Raw genomic sequence first — 16,912 nt, forward strand, 5'->3', positions numbered from 1 at the left:
TCCAACAATCTACTAGACAACTACCATTCCTATGGCAATACTTTTCCACCTTTTGATTAGCATTACTTCCACTGCTACACAATGGAAATTCTTTAAACTGGAAGCCTGTCCTTAGAAAAATTATCAGTCTGATAGACCAGCAAATTTGATAAACAAGTGAGCTAACCACAGCTGAAGCTTCAGCTTTTACGACTTGTAGGCACAGATGACTCCCTTTCTGTCCAAGCTCATTTCAAAAATAATTGTGTTGTATTAAATGACCAAGGGCCTTGATCTAGAACCTTCTATTTAGTCTCAGTATAATCGAACACATGCACAATTACACCTGTTTCCAGCATGTAATTGAGGACTAGCTCCCTCTTTGCTTCAACGGTCTTCCTAATTTGGCATGAGTATTAATGCACAGGGCTTGGTTCAGAAACATGGACCTCTTTTTGTTCTTCTTTTATGATTTCAACAAACATCCTTGATATCTTTCTGCCATCACTTTCCTTGTTGAGATAAGTACATCCAAAGGCAGCAAGAATCCAAGCACGGAGTGGGAAAACCCCAAGCACAACCATGAGCATTGAGGGTCAATCCTGTTCAGTTTAGAGAGGTTGTGGAGAAAGTAAAGGAAATAGGATTCAATCCTTTTGATGATGAAGTTTGCCAAGGCAGTACATGTTTTGTGGTCAATGAGCAAATCAACGTGGAAAAGGAAGGTTGATGTTTATAAGAAATGGGGTTGGTCTGAGGCTGAGCATGAGATTTCATTGGCATTTAGAAGGCATCTGTGGTGTATGATGGTGTTAAAGACAAGATTATGAGGGTAATGGATTTTCTTTTCAACAAGATGGGCATGGAGACTTCCCTCATTATGAAATACTCGGAACTTGGAAAAGCGATTGATTACTAGGGTTTTGGTTTTTCAAGTTTTGTTATTAAGAGGTTTGGTAAAGAAGGATTTTAAAATGTATACGTGTTTTGTTTGTTCTGAAAAGACATTTATGCAGAAGTTTGTTATGCCTCATGGGGAAGCTTCTGATCTGTTGAAGCTATAGTGGGGAAAATTGGATTCTTCTAAATGAGAAGAGAATAGCTTGTTGGATTACTTGCTTTAGTTGAGCTCCAAGATTGAAATTAGTCCATAGTTTTTTATTGGTAATGTGAGTTCTCTTTAATTTGTTTAACCATTGAAACTCGAGTTCCAAAATGCGATGCATAATCATCTGCTAGGCTATTGTGATCTGTTCTTGCTTTATACATGGGCATAAGCCTGCAACTAGTTCCATTGCTGAACTTTTGTAACTAAAATATGATTTATCTGTGGAACTTTTGTCACTGAAATTTGATTTCTTTCGTCTTGCTGCCATAAAAAGGGCATCTAGCTCTATGTGATCTTTCTTTGCATGTGTTACTTGATGGTGTTGCAGTGTTGGTGCATGCAATCTTGAGACTGTGATATTGCTAGTTCAAGTTAGTTATACTGATTATATATTGATACCATAGTGAAGTCTCACACATTGTGTGCATTCCAACATACATAACAATATTTTGTTTAGCATGTTTGTGAGCAAATTCTCTCAGGATTTGCAGAATTTTTACATTGTTTTGATTTGCAAAGCTCTTATATGGCACCTATCTGGAATGCACTGCATGTACAGATGGCTACAAGAAAGAGCAGCACAAAGTACATGGATTTCTTTTGTTCTACAGAAGAATATAATTGGAAAAATACTTGCTTTCTAAGCTGTTCATCTTAATGGCTTTAGTCAAATTCATGTCAACCAAGTGGACAAATCCAGCTACCAGCTTTCTTGTAAGTTGGGAGAGGGATTTAAATTTGTGTTTACAAGTCACTTAATATATCATGAGGCCTAGTTGGACCATGTTCTGCCATCACATCTTACTTTGACTTTCAATTGGACAGTTGTTATTTTAACTCTCTTAGCAGGTTCTGTGCAGCTAGCAAGTTGGCATTTTGCCCTTTAATTAAATTTCAACCCCATCTTTTATATACAGCTAAATTTTATTATGAGTGAAAAATTCTGCACAATTGAGATCCTTTTAGAACAATACTTTGTGTTTTACTTGAAAATGGACTTGTATCAACTCTGACATGCCAAGCAACCTGTAACAGTATGTAATGAACGAGTATGGGAGTCTATGGTTGAGGCTAAAAGCCTACAGCTCAGAGAAGAGAGTGATTTTAAGGGCTTTGGTTTTATCCTAATTCTGGTATCAAATGCTTTAGTAATAGAGATTTCAGTATGACTACTATGTTAGAGGGTGATGAAGACCTGTTCTTGTTCAAGTTTGTGAACTATTAAATAGGAAGTCTCCCATCTGCAGAATGTATACAGATAGAACTTGGATTTTACAAAAGTGGGAGCTAGTTAAGAGGGATGTGCATCATGCAGCAAATGCATAATGATTACACAGTGAAACCCAATCTGTTTGCATTTCCTTATTTGTTACTTAAAATCCCTTTGAATTTTTCATCCTCTCCTTGCTTTAGTCCAAGTCTGAGTGTAGCTGAGAGAGAGAAGACTTACAGCTGTTAACACAAAGTGTGACACAAGTCATTTATAACACAATCCAGAAGTAGTTTAGGTAAAAACAAAACAGTGTATTATGAGTTGTTCAGATAAGAATTTGTGCTAATAATTTACCGTGTACAGAAACAGTGCTATTTGTGCTTGAGCAAGTGATATATATCCTGCTAGTGGTTTCTAAGAAAAGTAAGGTGCTAAATAAGGTGCTAACTCGTATCCAGACAATTGTTAAAGAGGAGAAGAGCCTTGGGTGCGGCTGTTATATTTGTTAAATCATGGATCCAAGTGTTTTATGTTGCTCATATTTTGTTGGTTGAACCCATTGTTCTTGGACTAGCTTTAGTCTAATGTTCAAATCCTTTATTTAAAAAAAAAAAAAAATTACATCCTGTTATAATTTATGTGACTGTTTACTTGTTCCCATTGCTCTTATTGTGTTGAATGATCCCAGCTATTGTAATTTTATGTAGTTACTCTTGTAGAAGCTCAGTGGTGTATTGTTTGTTCAATTTGTCTCTCTTTTTTATTTTGTTGGTAACTTACACTGGCATTTGGTGGGTCACAACATCACCTTAGATCTTAATCTTATAAGATAAGGAGATACCGTTTGAGTAAAAGTAATTGTATCACGCTCCTATTTTGTATGGAATATGCTGTGAGGTCTTGTATATGGAGTGCAATCCTTTCTATAAGAGAGTATTTTGTTTTCTCATGTTTGTGAGTGAACCCTCTTACAAGTGTAACATCTCCTTTGATTTATGGAGCTTCTATACGGTGCTAGTTGGGCCATAGTTCTTCCCTAATATTGCTGCTATTTGGATTGCTCATAATGTGAGGTTCATCCCTTTGTGTGTACGTATGTCCATAGTTGTCAGTATCGTATCATATACAAAAAGTTTCGTATCGTAAGTACTCATGAATCGTCCAATACATAGGTGCGTATCGTATGAATCGTATCGTATCGGTGAATCATATGTATCGTACGATACATAGATATGTGGGTTTAAAATGAGTTTTTTTGTTAAAATTTGTGATTTTATTTGATTTAAACAAGTTGTTAGACTTTGTTAACACAAAATTATTGGGAAACTTAATTGAGTCTAATGAAATAGCAAGTCTATGAGTTTTTTTCCTCATTTCTCTTTCTTCTATAAAATTTAGACTATACAGTCTATACTCATAACACTCACTTTCAAATGTGCAAATCTATTTTCTTTGTTATTAATAATGTATTAAGTGAAAATATAATTATTTTTTATTTTGTTATTATTATTTTGAGTCTAAAAAGCTAGAATGCCAAGAAAAAATATAAAGAAAAAAGTATTAGAATAAAAAAACCAAAAAAAGAAGAAGTAAATGTTGATAATAATAAAGAAAATGTCTATGAAAAAATAATTTTGCAACATGCTAAACATGATGATAACATTGACTTGGAGTTGATTAGACAAGATGATGAAAAGATATTATTATTTTGGTTCATATATCATGTATTACTTCTAAGTTTAATCGATTTGAATGTGCATGTTATAAACATATATAAGTTAATTTGATTTATTTAGTTAACTTTGTTAAATTTTATTACATAAGTAATGATAAATTGGTCATTAGTTGAATATATTTTGAATTTATAATGAATATATCTTTTATATATGTATATCTATAATTATTTTATAATTTTATAATTTTATAATTTTATAATTTTATTAGGTGTTTATATATCTTACGATACATGATTCGATACGATACACGATACAAAAAAATTAAAAATCGATTCACGATACGATTCACGATTTGACAACTATGCGTATGTCCATGTTATGTTTTTTTTGTTTCTCTTTGCTGGGGTGGTGAGAGGGGGAGAAATGCAGGTAACTATCTCATTTGATTAAGGGAAATGACTCTTACACACACAAACTTACACGCACATTTTAAACTAAAATCGTGAAGTGACTTGAAGTCATAATTTCAGTTTAAAACGCTTGTGTATAATAAACATAACTCATTGATTAATGACGACAACTAAATCCAATTTGTGAAACCAAAGCACAAATATACATGGTGGTACTATGGAGTCAATTGGCTCGTTAAGTCTCAAAAACCTGTAACTGGCTTGGTGGAAATCAAGAGGAGGGAGCAAAACTCTATGAATTGACCCATGAATAGATAGGATGCACAAGACCCGTGATTGGCCCAACAAATTTTTTTACGAAAGGTTTGTTGAAAATTGAAATGATAGACCCAATTCCTAACTCACTTCAAGATGGAACACAAATAATCTCTTGCACCTCAAGAGCTGAAGTGGATGTCAAGATATTAAAGAATACCAAATATCTAGAAGGGATGGGGTCTAATCTTCTCATTCTTTACCAAAGGCCTGTTGAAATCACAGATAATTGGTCAAAAGTTTTGTACCTCAATTGTCATTTTGTATTATTAGCAACAAAAACATTCAAGACTTAAATTCTTCCTCCCAAATATCAAATTATCAAAAAAATCAAAGTGTTTGACTGATTGGTAATGTTTGGCATTAGACTAAATCTTATAAGTAGTTTTTTTTTTTTTTTAAAAAGGAAATAGTGAGATTCAACCGTTACACATCACAAATGTGCTTGGGATATCATTTGAATCTTAGGAGGTGTCTTTAGTCTTTACCCTTGACTAAAAATTATATTATACATTTTTAGTTCTCAAATAATCTTTTATTTTTTATATAATAAAAATAATAATAACCCAAAATGGTATAGCAGAACAATCTGGTACCGTACCGAAGTATTTCATTGGATTGGACAAATCGAAACAATCTGGTACATTTTTGGGACAGAGGATATCAAAACGGTGCACTTTGGAGAGAAGAGAGAGAAGTAGAGAACCCTAATGCAAAGTTTGGGAATCTTGCTCATTCACTCACAAGCCACAGCGGAGGTCTTCTTCCGAAACGGACTCTATACAGTAGGTGAGTTTTTCTTCCAGTACCGCTTATATGACATGTTGAATTTTCTCTATAAAGCTATTCACCATGGGAGTTGTACTGTTGAAACCCACATAGCGTTATTATTATCATCTGGCAGACTAAGATACATTTCAAGCACTTCAACTTCAAATCAACACTCATTCACTGTCTCATACCTCATAAACTCATGTGGGTTCTCACCAGAAGCTGCTCTATCAGCCTCCAAATATGTTCATTTTGAAAACCCACGTAAAGCAGACTTGGTCATTAGCTTTTTCAAGAACCATGGTTTCTCACAATCCCAAATCGCAAACGTCATCAGAGATCACCCAGGAGTGCTGGTATCAAATCCTCACAAGACCCTTTTGCCCAAATTCGAGTTTTTCCACTCCAAAGGCTTTACAACCTCTGACATTGCCACAGTCTTATCTAGAAATTCACCAATATTGAAACGAAGCTTGAAAAACCACATAATCCCTTCTTATGTTTTCCTTGAGAATTTTCTTGGAACTGATGGGAACACTATTACTGCTGTTAGACGTTCTCCGGGAATTCTCACGGTTAAACTCGACACTCATGTGGTTCCTAATATCAATCTTCTGCGAGAAAATGGAGTTCCTGAATCAAATATATGTGCCTTGATTAAAAATGTCCTAGACTTATTACGGCAGGTGCTATTCGATTTAAAGAGATTGTAGAGGAAGTCAAGGAAATGGGATTCAATCCTTTGGGGTTGAGTTTTATTTTGGCTATTTTTGCAATGAGGGGAATGAAAAAATCCACATGGGAGAGGAAGGTCAATGCTTATAAGAGGTGGGGTTTGTCTGAGGAAGAGATTCTTGTAGCATTTGGAAGGAGCCCACATTGTATTATGGCATCTGAGGATAAGATTATGCGGGTGATGGATTTTTTGGTCAACAAAATGGGCTTGGAGGCTTCCCTTATTGTCAAGCGCCCAAACCTCCTTACTCTTAGCTTGGAGAAGCGACTTATTCCAAGGGCTTCGGTTATTCAAGTTTTGCAATCGAAGGGTTTGATTAAGAAATTGTTTTACTTGCCTGCTGTGTTTGAGGATGCAGAGGAGTTGTTTCTGCAGAAGTTTGTGATGCCTTATGAGAAGGAAGCTTCTGAATTGTTGCAGTTATACAAGGAAAGATTGGTTTTCTCAGAATGACTACAGAATAGGATATGTATCAAGTAAGGAGTGATATGAAGTAGTTATACTGTTATAGCCCACATTAAGGATCAAGTTTCCTTTGTTTTGAGTTATTTTATCCATTAGAATCCGTTAATATTAATCTTGCTTTAGTTCAAGTCCAGAGTGCCACTAATTAAAATTCCAATATCTTGCTAAACCCCAGGTCCTTTTTCACTGTTAGCCTGTGCTTAAAGAATAGAATCATTCCATGGTCTTATCTTATTCAATTTCTGTTACTGAGACTTTTGGTCAAGAGGAACTTTTAGAGTGACTTGTTCGTTTGAGAATCCTGAAAACTTATTCTTGTATAAACTCACAAATTATTTGGAGCAAACTTCTTAACTATTGAATCTATAAAGTGAAATTGGATCTCTCAAGCTAACCAAGCAATTACTTGTTTCCATTGCACTGTTTGGTATTGAACTTACTTCAAATCAGGTCCAAGGTTGCAGCTGATCCAATCCAAACTGTTGCCAAGTGCTTGGTGTTTGTTTCACTGAGCTTGGAGAAGAGAACCATCTTAAGGGCGTTTGTTATGCAATTTCTGCCAACGATAGGTTTGGTTGCGCTCTTTTTTTTTACTAAAAAAAAAAAAAAAAAAGCTGATTTATCTTTTTGAGGATCCGGCAAAGTTATTTCTGCAGAGTCGTAAAATGGGTGACGCATGAAGGGACGTAAATTTTTCTTATTTTGTTGTACACCACATTTTGTAGCACCTTTAGATTCATTGTAATTTGCATATTACTTGTTTGTCAGATTATGGAGAAAATTGTTTGTTTATGATATGTTTTAGACTGACCTTTTTACCGAGTTTACCAAGAATTATTTTAGAATCTTCATGAGGTGAATCAAGTTGTTTATTGAGCAATTGTAGCTCAGTTCAAGAAAATACTTATCTACTTTTTTTTCTTTTATTTATTTATTTATAAGAAACAAGTCAAGCCTAAGAACAAGTTTAAACTCGACTATTAAACAAGAATAGATTATAAATTGTTTGTCTTTGTGAACATGTTCGTGAGTATAAGGCTCAATTTAAATACATATAATATTATTATGTTTATAAGTATTCATGTTAAAAAATATATTAATTTAGACTTAGTATTTGATTGTTTAAGTTTGTAAATAAAATTTCCATATTATTCATAATTTATCAATAATATAGATAGTTCATTTCATTGTAAAGATTATATATAGTTTTTAACAATACAAGTAGGTGAATCTAATTTTTGTAAATTCTTAAATGGCAATCAATCTATCTAATAATTCAAATAATATGACTTATTAATTACTATAATTTTTTTATTAATTATTATCATATATTTGTGAAAGAGTAAAAAACTTTAATATTAATGTTTGATAAGAAAATAATCCAAATTTAAAAAAGTAATTGTTTGTTGATGAAATCAAACTTAACTCACACTCAAAATTAAATTAAATTAACAATTTTCAACCTTTAATACTTGGCTTAGCGCATTTATAACCCCAATTATCACAAAAACCAAGATCTCAGTTGTCAAAACTATACAAATTATACATATAACTAATAAATAAAAAATAACTATACAAATAAAATCCTATCACTCCTCATTTGAGCGTTTATTTTAATTACTTATTCTTCTAAAAACTTGAAAATGATAAATTTAATCACTTAACCTTAATTCTAAGACTTTTTTTATAGAAGAAATAACATATACTATTATAAAAAGGAATCAGCCAAAGTTGGCTAAGAGTACATCAATAAGGTGTGAAAGAACGCTTGTTGAGGGCCATTTGTGGAAGCCCAGGCAGACAGAAAAACCCAATAATGAGGGCCACAAAGAATTGACAAGATAAATAGCAAAAAACTCATTAGGCCCAAGCGGCAGGAATAATGGATCACAGGCCCAACAAATAATAAATGGGTCTTGAAGAGGCAAGCGGGCTCAAAAAAGCCAGGAAAGAAATAAATAGCATCCCATGGGCAAAGTATGAGGTAGAAAAGTGAGAAAGAGCCACCGCAGGCCCAAAGTAATGCAAACTAAGAGAGTAAGGGGTTTATGGCAGACTCATGAACTCCAAAGATAAGGATAAGGTTATTGGGCCGGGGAAACCCAATGAAGTTAGTAAAAAGCTCATGAGAGTGTGGAATTAGCAAACAGGTCGAGGAAACCCAAAGAAAGCAATCGGGCCATGGATGTCCAAAGGAAAGCTCAAAGGGACATAGGAGCCTATGAGTAAAAGTAAAACAGTGCCCATGACAGGCCACTGAGAAAATGGATAAATGGTTGGCCCAAAAAAGAGGTCCAGCAGGATTAAGTTATTACGCCAAAAATAACAATTCAACGTGACAGGCAATAAAGAAAATCAAAAGTAGGCCAAAGAAATGTAAGGCCCATCATCATATGAAGTCCAGCTCCTGAATGGAGCGAAAAACCAAAGGAAAGCCCATATGAAAGGCCAGGAAACGCAGACGGAGAGCCTCCGGTAGCGGCAGATGCATGAGCAGCAGGCAGAATTTTAGACAAATTTGAAAGGGAAGCACGCGCAAGGCCCCAGACACCACCAGCCTGTACCCAGCCAATATAGGATATGGTGGGGCCATGGGCCAGAGGTAAAAGGTAAAGAGGGTATGGTTTGGTGGTGGGGAGAGGGGAAAAGATCTATTTGTGGCTCTTGCCCAAGCCTCTTTTGGGAGGTACGTACTACTGGGATGATAGACCACCCAAAAGAGGCAAGTTTGAGGGGGGAACCATTGGGTGCATGCTCTGAGAGTAGAGAGAGAAAGCATTAATACCGTGGCAGGAAGAAATGTTACGGTATACAGAGGAACAAAACAAACCTGCCTCTGTCTGGCAAAGGTGGATGTCGCACAGTCTTGGTGGTCGGCAAGTACGCCCAGACCAGACAAAGGTGGTTAAGAGGCAAGACGGTAAAACACTAGTCACGGCAGGTGCTATAAAAAGGCTTTTGCCGTGCCCTGTAAAGGGGATGGAAAAACAGAGTATATTTTTTTTTTACAGAGTGAAAAGAAAACAAAAAAGAGCAAAAAGAAAAGAAAAAAGAAAAGAAAGAAAACAGAGAAGAAAAGAAAGGAAACTAAGAAAAAAGGAGAGTTAGTTCAATGGGCATACACCAATAGATCGGTTTCCCTCTCTCCCCCTTCAAATCTTACTTTCTTCCAAAACGCAAACAATGACTCTTTCTTTTTGGGCAATAACCATTCAGGTTCGACTCCCTCAAAACCATTAATCCCCATGGCAGGATCTTTTTCCTGGGGGATTATTTGTATTAAGAAGAGGCGTTCTCTCCTCTTTGGTTTTGCTACGGCAGACTAAGCTTAAAACTTAATTTATGCCCATTTAAATTAGTCAGCATTATTTTCTTCATTTTTTCTCTGTAATTGATATCATTATGACTGTAATCATGCTTTATTAGCAGGGAATACATAGCCATTTATTTAAATAAGTCAAAGTACTCTGTTTTAGTCATTATTATATCTGTCTGCCGTAACTCGTCTACAACAGTTCTGCTTGCCGTAAATTTGCTCCTGTTAGACAAGGCATAAGTTTGTGCACAAACCAGCCCAAGTTGAGTTACAATTGGACCGGCCCCAGCTCCCTTACTCAGAAACACTAGGGCCCATCACCGTAGGAGGTAACCCAGCCCATTACCGCAGGAGGCAGCCCAATATACCATATACAAAAAAGGCCCCTACAACGCTTTCTATCTACACATGAAAACAACTAACATGTCTCATAATTCCAACATACTAGCCAAGTTTTCGCACGATATGCGGTATATTTTGTTAGTTTCCTCCAATATTTCAATAATTTACTTCTAAAAAATTGAAATATTTAGTGTTCTATTTTATAAACAAATCAGAAAGACAATAAGAGAGGTGTAATCATTTGATCATACTGTATGTGTTTAAAATTTTGAAAATTACATGATATTGTAACTGATATAGATAAACCAATTTCATGCCTACTAACAAAAATGCAAATATCATTTTGATAAACCAAAATACAAATATCCTTCAATAATTGTTTTTAAAAGCTAATGTGGACCAAGCCATATCAACACTTTGTAAAAAATTTGTAAAATTGTTTGTATTTTTAGCATTACTCTTCTTTTAAGTATGGCAAGAATAAGCCACGGGTTGAGAAAACATGAGTTTTTTTTTTTTTTTTTTTTCACTTGTTCATCAATAGGGAGAAAATACTAAAATAGAATAGAATTTCATAATTTATTGTAATAAATAAAAGAGAACACTAAAACATGTTATATTAATTAAGTAAAATGGTTTTTTTTTTTTTTTTTTGGAACCATTAGATTGTTTAGAGATCTATAATAGATAAAATGTGTAACTTATGTAAAATTACACCAAGCGTAACTTCACTAACTTGAATCCGTCTATATATATAGAATTGTTTTTACATTCTTGATTGTTTGTTATTATTATTTTTTCTTTTATTGGACCTTGTTTCCAAGATAGCAAAACTAACTAAATTTGTGCAAGAGTACCATATTTCTAATCAATTTTTTATAATATAAATCTTAGAAAACTAGTATCAAAATTTCATTCTACTTAAATAATTAATATAAAAAATATGTTTATATCATATTAGTAATATTTTTAATTACATAGAATAAATACTACAATATTGGTTATATATATTGTGGGGTCATGGGCCCAAAATCATACAATGGGGCGTGGGGCTTTGGCCAAGAGCGTGGTAGTTCGAGTTCGAGGAGGAATATCTCCTCGGACCAGCTAAAGCATTGTCAGATATAAGTCTTAAATAGTCAGAATGACCTTCAAAGAAGTTCTAAAGGATAAGAACTCAGGAATATCTAAGGGAAAGCTGCTAACACCACATTTATGTAGACAAGACCCCTGAACAGTGTTATCTCGGTTACCACAACTCACATAATGCTAGAAAGAGTGTCTGATGGGACAGGGACTCAAGTATAGGCTTGGATAATCAACAAGTGGAAGACCAAGTATAAGCTTAGATAATCAATAGGAGAAACCCACCATGGAGAGAGGATCCTAGGATTAACAAAGAAAGTACTGTAGCAATCTCAAGAACTCCTGTAACCATTATCATTCAATATTAACTAGAACAAAGCTCCTCAGATTGTGCCGAAAACAAACTTTCTTTGATAAACTCAGTTCATTTCTATTTGATTGTCATGAACACCATATTAACTGTTATCCATGCATTAAAGCCTAACTCTTTGACCCACTCTCTACAAATTTATTATACTGGGCTCACTGATCCAAGATTCCATACACCTTGGACTTGGGCTGCAAAATGTGTCCCTACATATATAATATCACTAAAAGAAGTTATGAAATCTAAATGGTTAGGACTAATTTTAGTGAATTCACAAATATTTAATTTTTTTTATGGCTTTTGTGTCAATTTTTGTCAAAATGAGTATTCGGATTGATGAAAACTGAGTTATATAATTTAATTTTCATCACCCAAAACCTAAAATATGTTCGACCCATGCAAGAAATGATTGTTTGGCATAATTTTTGAGTCATGTTCTCATTACTCAAAACTCAAAAAAGTTGATTTTGAGTGATGAAATTGAGAACAATATTTGGAGCTTCCAAATCATAAATTTTGAGTTTTAGTGGCAAAAGTGTAATTATGGTGTATTAGTGAGGCCCAATGGCAATGTGTTGATAGCAAAAGAAATAATTATTTAAATTCTTCTAATATAATTTTTTTTTGATAAGTTAAATATAAATAATTGATGTATAACTAATTAACTACATTCAATTTATATATATATATATATATATATATATATATTTACTCCATTAGTTAATTCTCAATCGGTTTTTTGTGTAGGCGGGGATTGAATTCTAAATTTCTTATTCAATTATCAGAGACTTTATCAATTGAACTAATTGGAACCAACTATTAATATGTAAACCTAAATAAAGAAATCTAAAAAAATGCGTTACATGGTTGAACTTCATGTTCTCTCCTATGAGATTTCTATAATATAATAGATTTAAGGGCAAATTACAACTTACCCATCTGTGGTTTTACCGAAATTTAAATTGTCTATCCATGGTTTGAAATTTGACACTTTGTCCCACTTGAGGTTTGACCAAAATTTAAGTTACCTACATGTAGTTTGAAATCCTATAATACAATTGTCCTCTTAGATTATTTTTGATATTATTTCATCTTGAATTTATATATATATATATATATTTATATTTATATGTTTTTGAAGAAGTAAGACATAAAAGTGAAACAAAATTATATATTTAGTTATGTTTTTAACGGAGATGGATTACAAAATTCTAATTGAGCTAACCTCAAGTAGGTAAAATGTCAAATTTCAAATCAAATATAAATAACTAAAAACAAGTGAGTAAGTTATAATTTATCCAGATTTAAAAATAAAAAATAAATAAACAAACAAAACAAAACAAAAGGACAAAAACTAACTGGGCCAGTGATTTTTGAAGATACACGGTGAAAACTAAAAAAAAAAAAAAAACACAAACAAACAAAAAATAAACAAAAAGACCATTTATCAGTCACACTCTTCTTACCTTTCAACTAGCTCGATTTCGATTTCCTTGCCTCTCCCACTCTCTATCAGCCGCAGACTCTTTCTCTCGCTCTCTCAGCCAATGTAAAATCTGTAACTAGGACCACTACTACTCGATTGTCCAAGGGTTTTAAACGAAGCTCCGGCCTTTGGCTTTTGGTTGTCTGTGACTGAGAGGTAGAGATACCCTCCCGCTAAAGTTTCGGAACCTTGCTCATTTATTCACAGCGGAGATTTTCTTCAAAAAATGGACTCATAGAGTGGGTGAGTTTTTCTTCCAGCACTGCTCATTATATTAGTTACAGTATGTTGAATTTTCTCTATAATGCTGTTCACCATTGTACTTCTTGTTGTACCATTAGGGCCCCTCAGAAATTTCACACTGTTGAAACCCACCTAGCGTTTTTATGGTTCAAATCTGTTAGATACATTTCAAGCACTTCAAATCAACACTCATTCAAGGTCTCATACCTCATAAACTCATGTGGGTTCTCACTGGAAACTGCTCTAACAGTCTCCGAAAATGTTAATTTTGAAACCCCAGATAGAGCTGACTTGGTTATTAGCATTTTCAAGAAATATGGTTTCTCACGAACCCAAATCTCAAATATCATCAGAGCATTCCCTACTGTGCTGCTATCAAATCCTCACAAGACCCTTCTGCCCAAATTGGAGTTTTTCCAGTCCAAAGCCTTTACGAGCTCTGACATTGCTACAGTCTTATCTAGAAATCCACAAATATTGCGACGAAGCTTGAAAAACCACATAATCCCATCTTTTTCTTTCCTTAAGAATTTTTTTGGAACCAATGAGGACATTATTAACGCGATTATACGTTTTTGGGTTATTCCCGTGGGTAGATTTACCAATTGTGTGCTTCCAAATGTCAATCTTCTGCGAGAAATTGGAGTTCCTGAATCGCATATAAGTTCCTTACTTAAACAGAAGCATTGCTGTGACAAATCCAGTTCGATTTAAAGAGATTGTGGAGAAACAAGGAAATGGGATTCAATCCTTTGAAGATTTCTTTTATTCAAGCTGTTTTTGCAATGGTGGGAATGAATAAATCCACATGGGAGAGGAAGGTCAACGTTTATAAGAGGTGGGATTTGTCTCAAGAAGAGATTCTTGCAGCATTCAGAAAGTGCCCCAGCTGTATTATCGCATCTGAGGATAAGATTATGCAGGTTATGGATTTTTACGTCAACAAGATGGGTTTCGAGACTTCCTTTATTGTCAATCGCTCGATACCAAGGATGCACGGACGCGGCTCCCAGGCCGGCGCACCCGTGTCCGACGCGGGAGGGACGCCGCAGACCGCGCGTCCGTCCCGCGTCGTGCTGCTTCGCGCCACGTGGTGGATCCCGACTCGGGCCAACGCGGCCAAAATCGGCGCCGACGCGGCCGAAATCGGCGCCGTCGCGGCCAATATCGGGCCGACTCGGTACGTATCGGCCTGTATCGGCCGAAACGGCCGAGTCAGGCTGAAATTCAAAAAAAAAAAAAAAAAAAAAGTGCAAACGCACCGTTTATAAACTATTAGTAAAATATTTGTTTATAAATATTAGTAAAATATTTGTTTATAAATATTTGTTTATAAATATTTAGTAAAATATTTGTTTATAAATATTTGGTTAAATATTTGTTTATAAATATTTGGTTAAATATTTGTTTATAAATATTTGGTTAAATATTTGTTTATAAATATTTGGTTAAATATTTGTTTATAAATATTTGGTTAAATATTTGTTTATAAATATTTGGTTAAATATTAGTAAAATATTTGTTTATAAATTATTAGTAAAATATTTGTTTATATAATGTGAAAAAGTAAAAGTATGCTTAGCAATATATTAAACATATATTATAAAAATATTTTTAATAATTTTTTAATCGCCGAGTCCTGCCGCACCCGCACCCACCTTTTTCAAAAATTGCCGAGTCCCGCACCCGCACCCGCACCCGCACCCGAGTCCCGAAACGCACCCGTGCTTCATAGCCCGATACTCATTATTTATAGCTTGGAGAAGCGGCTTATTCCAAGGGCTTCGGTTATTGAAGTTTTGCAATCAAAAGGTTTGATCAAGAAGAATATACACTTAGCTAGAGTGTTTAGTTCTTCTGAGAACTCATTCCTTCAGAAGTTTGTGACACCATATATGGACAAGGTGTCTGACCTGTTGAAGCTATACAAGGGAAAATTGGATTTTTCAAAGATGACTACAAAATAGAATATATATAAGACAAGGAGTGAGATGAAGCAGCATTTTGCAACAGTTTGGAATTTGGATCAGTTGCAACACCTGATTTAGAGTAAGTTCAATACCAAACAGTGCAAATGGATCAAGTAATTGAGCTTGAATGATCAGATTTCAATATATAGATTCAATAGCTAAGAGCTTAACTTATGCAAGGAATACGTTTTCGGGATTCTCAAACAAACAAGTCACTCTAAAAGTTCCTCTTGACCAAAAGAATATATATAAGACTGAGATGAAGCAGTTATAGCCCACATCATGAATCAAGTTTCCCTTGTTTGGAGTTAACTTATGCAGGAATACGTTTTCGGGATTCTCAAACAAACAAGTCACTCTAAAAGTTCCTCTTGACCAAAAGTCTCAAAACGCAGAACAAGTTATTTGGAGCAAATTTCTTAGCTATTGAATCTATATATTGAAATCTGATCATTCAAGCTCAATTACTTGATCCATTTGCACTGTTTGGTATTGAACTTACTCTAAATCAGGTCCAGGTTGCAACTGATCCAAATTCCAAACTGTTGCAAAATGCCTGGTGCTTGTTTTCTCTAATTAAGCTTGGAGAAGAGAACCATCACAATTCACAAGGCTATTGTTTGCAATTACTGTCATCCATCACAAATCTGACTTATCTTTTTGAGGATTCTGAAAGTTGTTTCTGCAGAAATGTGTGAACTGCAATGAGTAAGCTCCTTGGCCGTTGAAGCCATATGCAGTGAAGTTGAACTTTCATGCCAATGAATTAGTGTGAGGGAGGGAACTGTGGATGCAACAGCTATTGTAAAATGTTATGCAAAGGAACATAAATGCTTTTTATTTACCCGTTAGTGTAGTGTTACTTGATCCCTTTGTTTCATAACTTGCTGTATCTTTTGTTCAAGGGTGCTATTAAGCATTTTATTTTCCCCATGATTGAAGCTGAACTCATACAAAAGAAGCAAGAATAGGGAGAGAGTCTTCTGACAAATGCCAAATCATTCTTTTACTAAGCATAGAAAAGAGTCATTTCTAAGGCTCTAGTTAGTCCATTTATGGAGACTGAAGTTGCACCATCTCTTGGCAAAGGTGGGGAATTTCAACCTCATCTTGAAATTGCCAAAGATGGTATTCAAGCTATTTTTGGAATGAGGGGTATGAATAAATCCACATGGGAGAGGAAGGTCAGTGCTTATAAGAGGTGGGGTTTGTCTGAGGAAGAGATTCTTGTTGCTTTTGGAAGAAGCCCACATTGTATTACGGCATCTGAGGATAAGATTATGCGGGTAATGGGATTTTTCATCAACAAGATGGGTTTGGAGCCTTCCTTAATTGTCAAATGCCCGGGACTGCTTACTTATAGCTTGGAGAAGCGACTTATTCCAAGGGCTTCAGTTATTCAAGTTTTGCAATCAGAAGGTTTGGTCAA

General features: G+C 34.7%; 2 protein-coding genes across 2 annotated transcripts; both read left to right on the plus strand.

The window, feature by feature from the left end:
• The first annotated feature begins 4,399 nt into the window (after positions 1–4,399).
• On the plus strand, positions 4,400–6,204 carry LOC115949762. The gene is made up of 3 exons (XM_031067045.1): positions 4,400–4,405; positions 5,285–5,490; positions 5,606–6,204. Exons 1-3 carry the CDS (start codon positions 4,400–4,402, stop codon positions 6,183–6,185), a joined length of 792 nt encoding a protein of 263 aa, XP_030922905.1. The 3' UTR covers positions 6,186–6,204.
• LOC115949763 (transcription termination factor MTERF15, mitochondrial-like) lies at positions 6,200–6,661 on the plus strand. Its single transcript, XM_031067046.1, has one exon. The coding sequence runs from the start codon at positions 6,200–6,202 to the stop codon at positions 6,659–6,661; it is 462 nt and encodes a 153-aa protein (XP_030922906.1).
• Positions 6,662–16,912: the final 10,251 nt, after the last annotated feature.

The sequence above is a fragment of the Quercus lobata genome, chromosome 6, assembly GCF_001633185.2.
Source record: "Quercus lobata isolate SW786 chromosome 6, ValleyOak3.0 Primary Assembly, whole genome shotgun sequence".
Classification (NCBI taxonomy): Eukaryota; Viridiplantae; Streptophyta; class Magnoliopsida; order Fagales; family Fagaceae; genus Quercus; species Quercus lobata.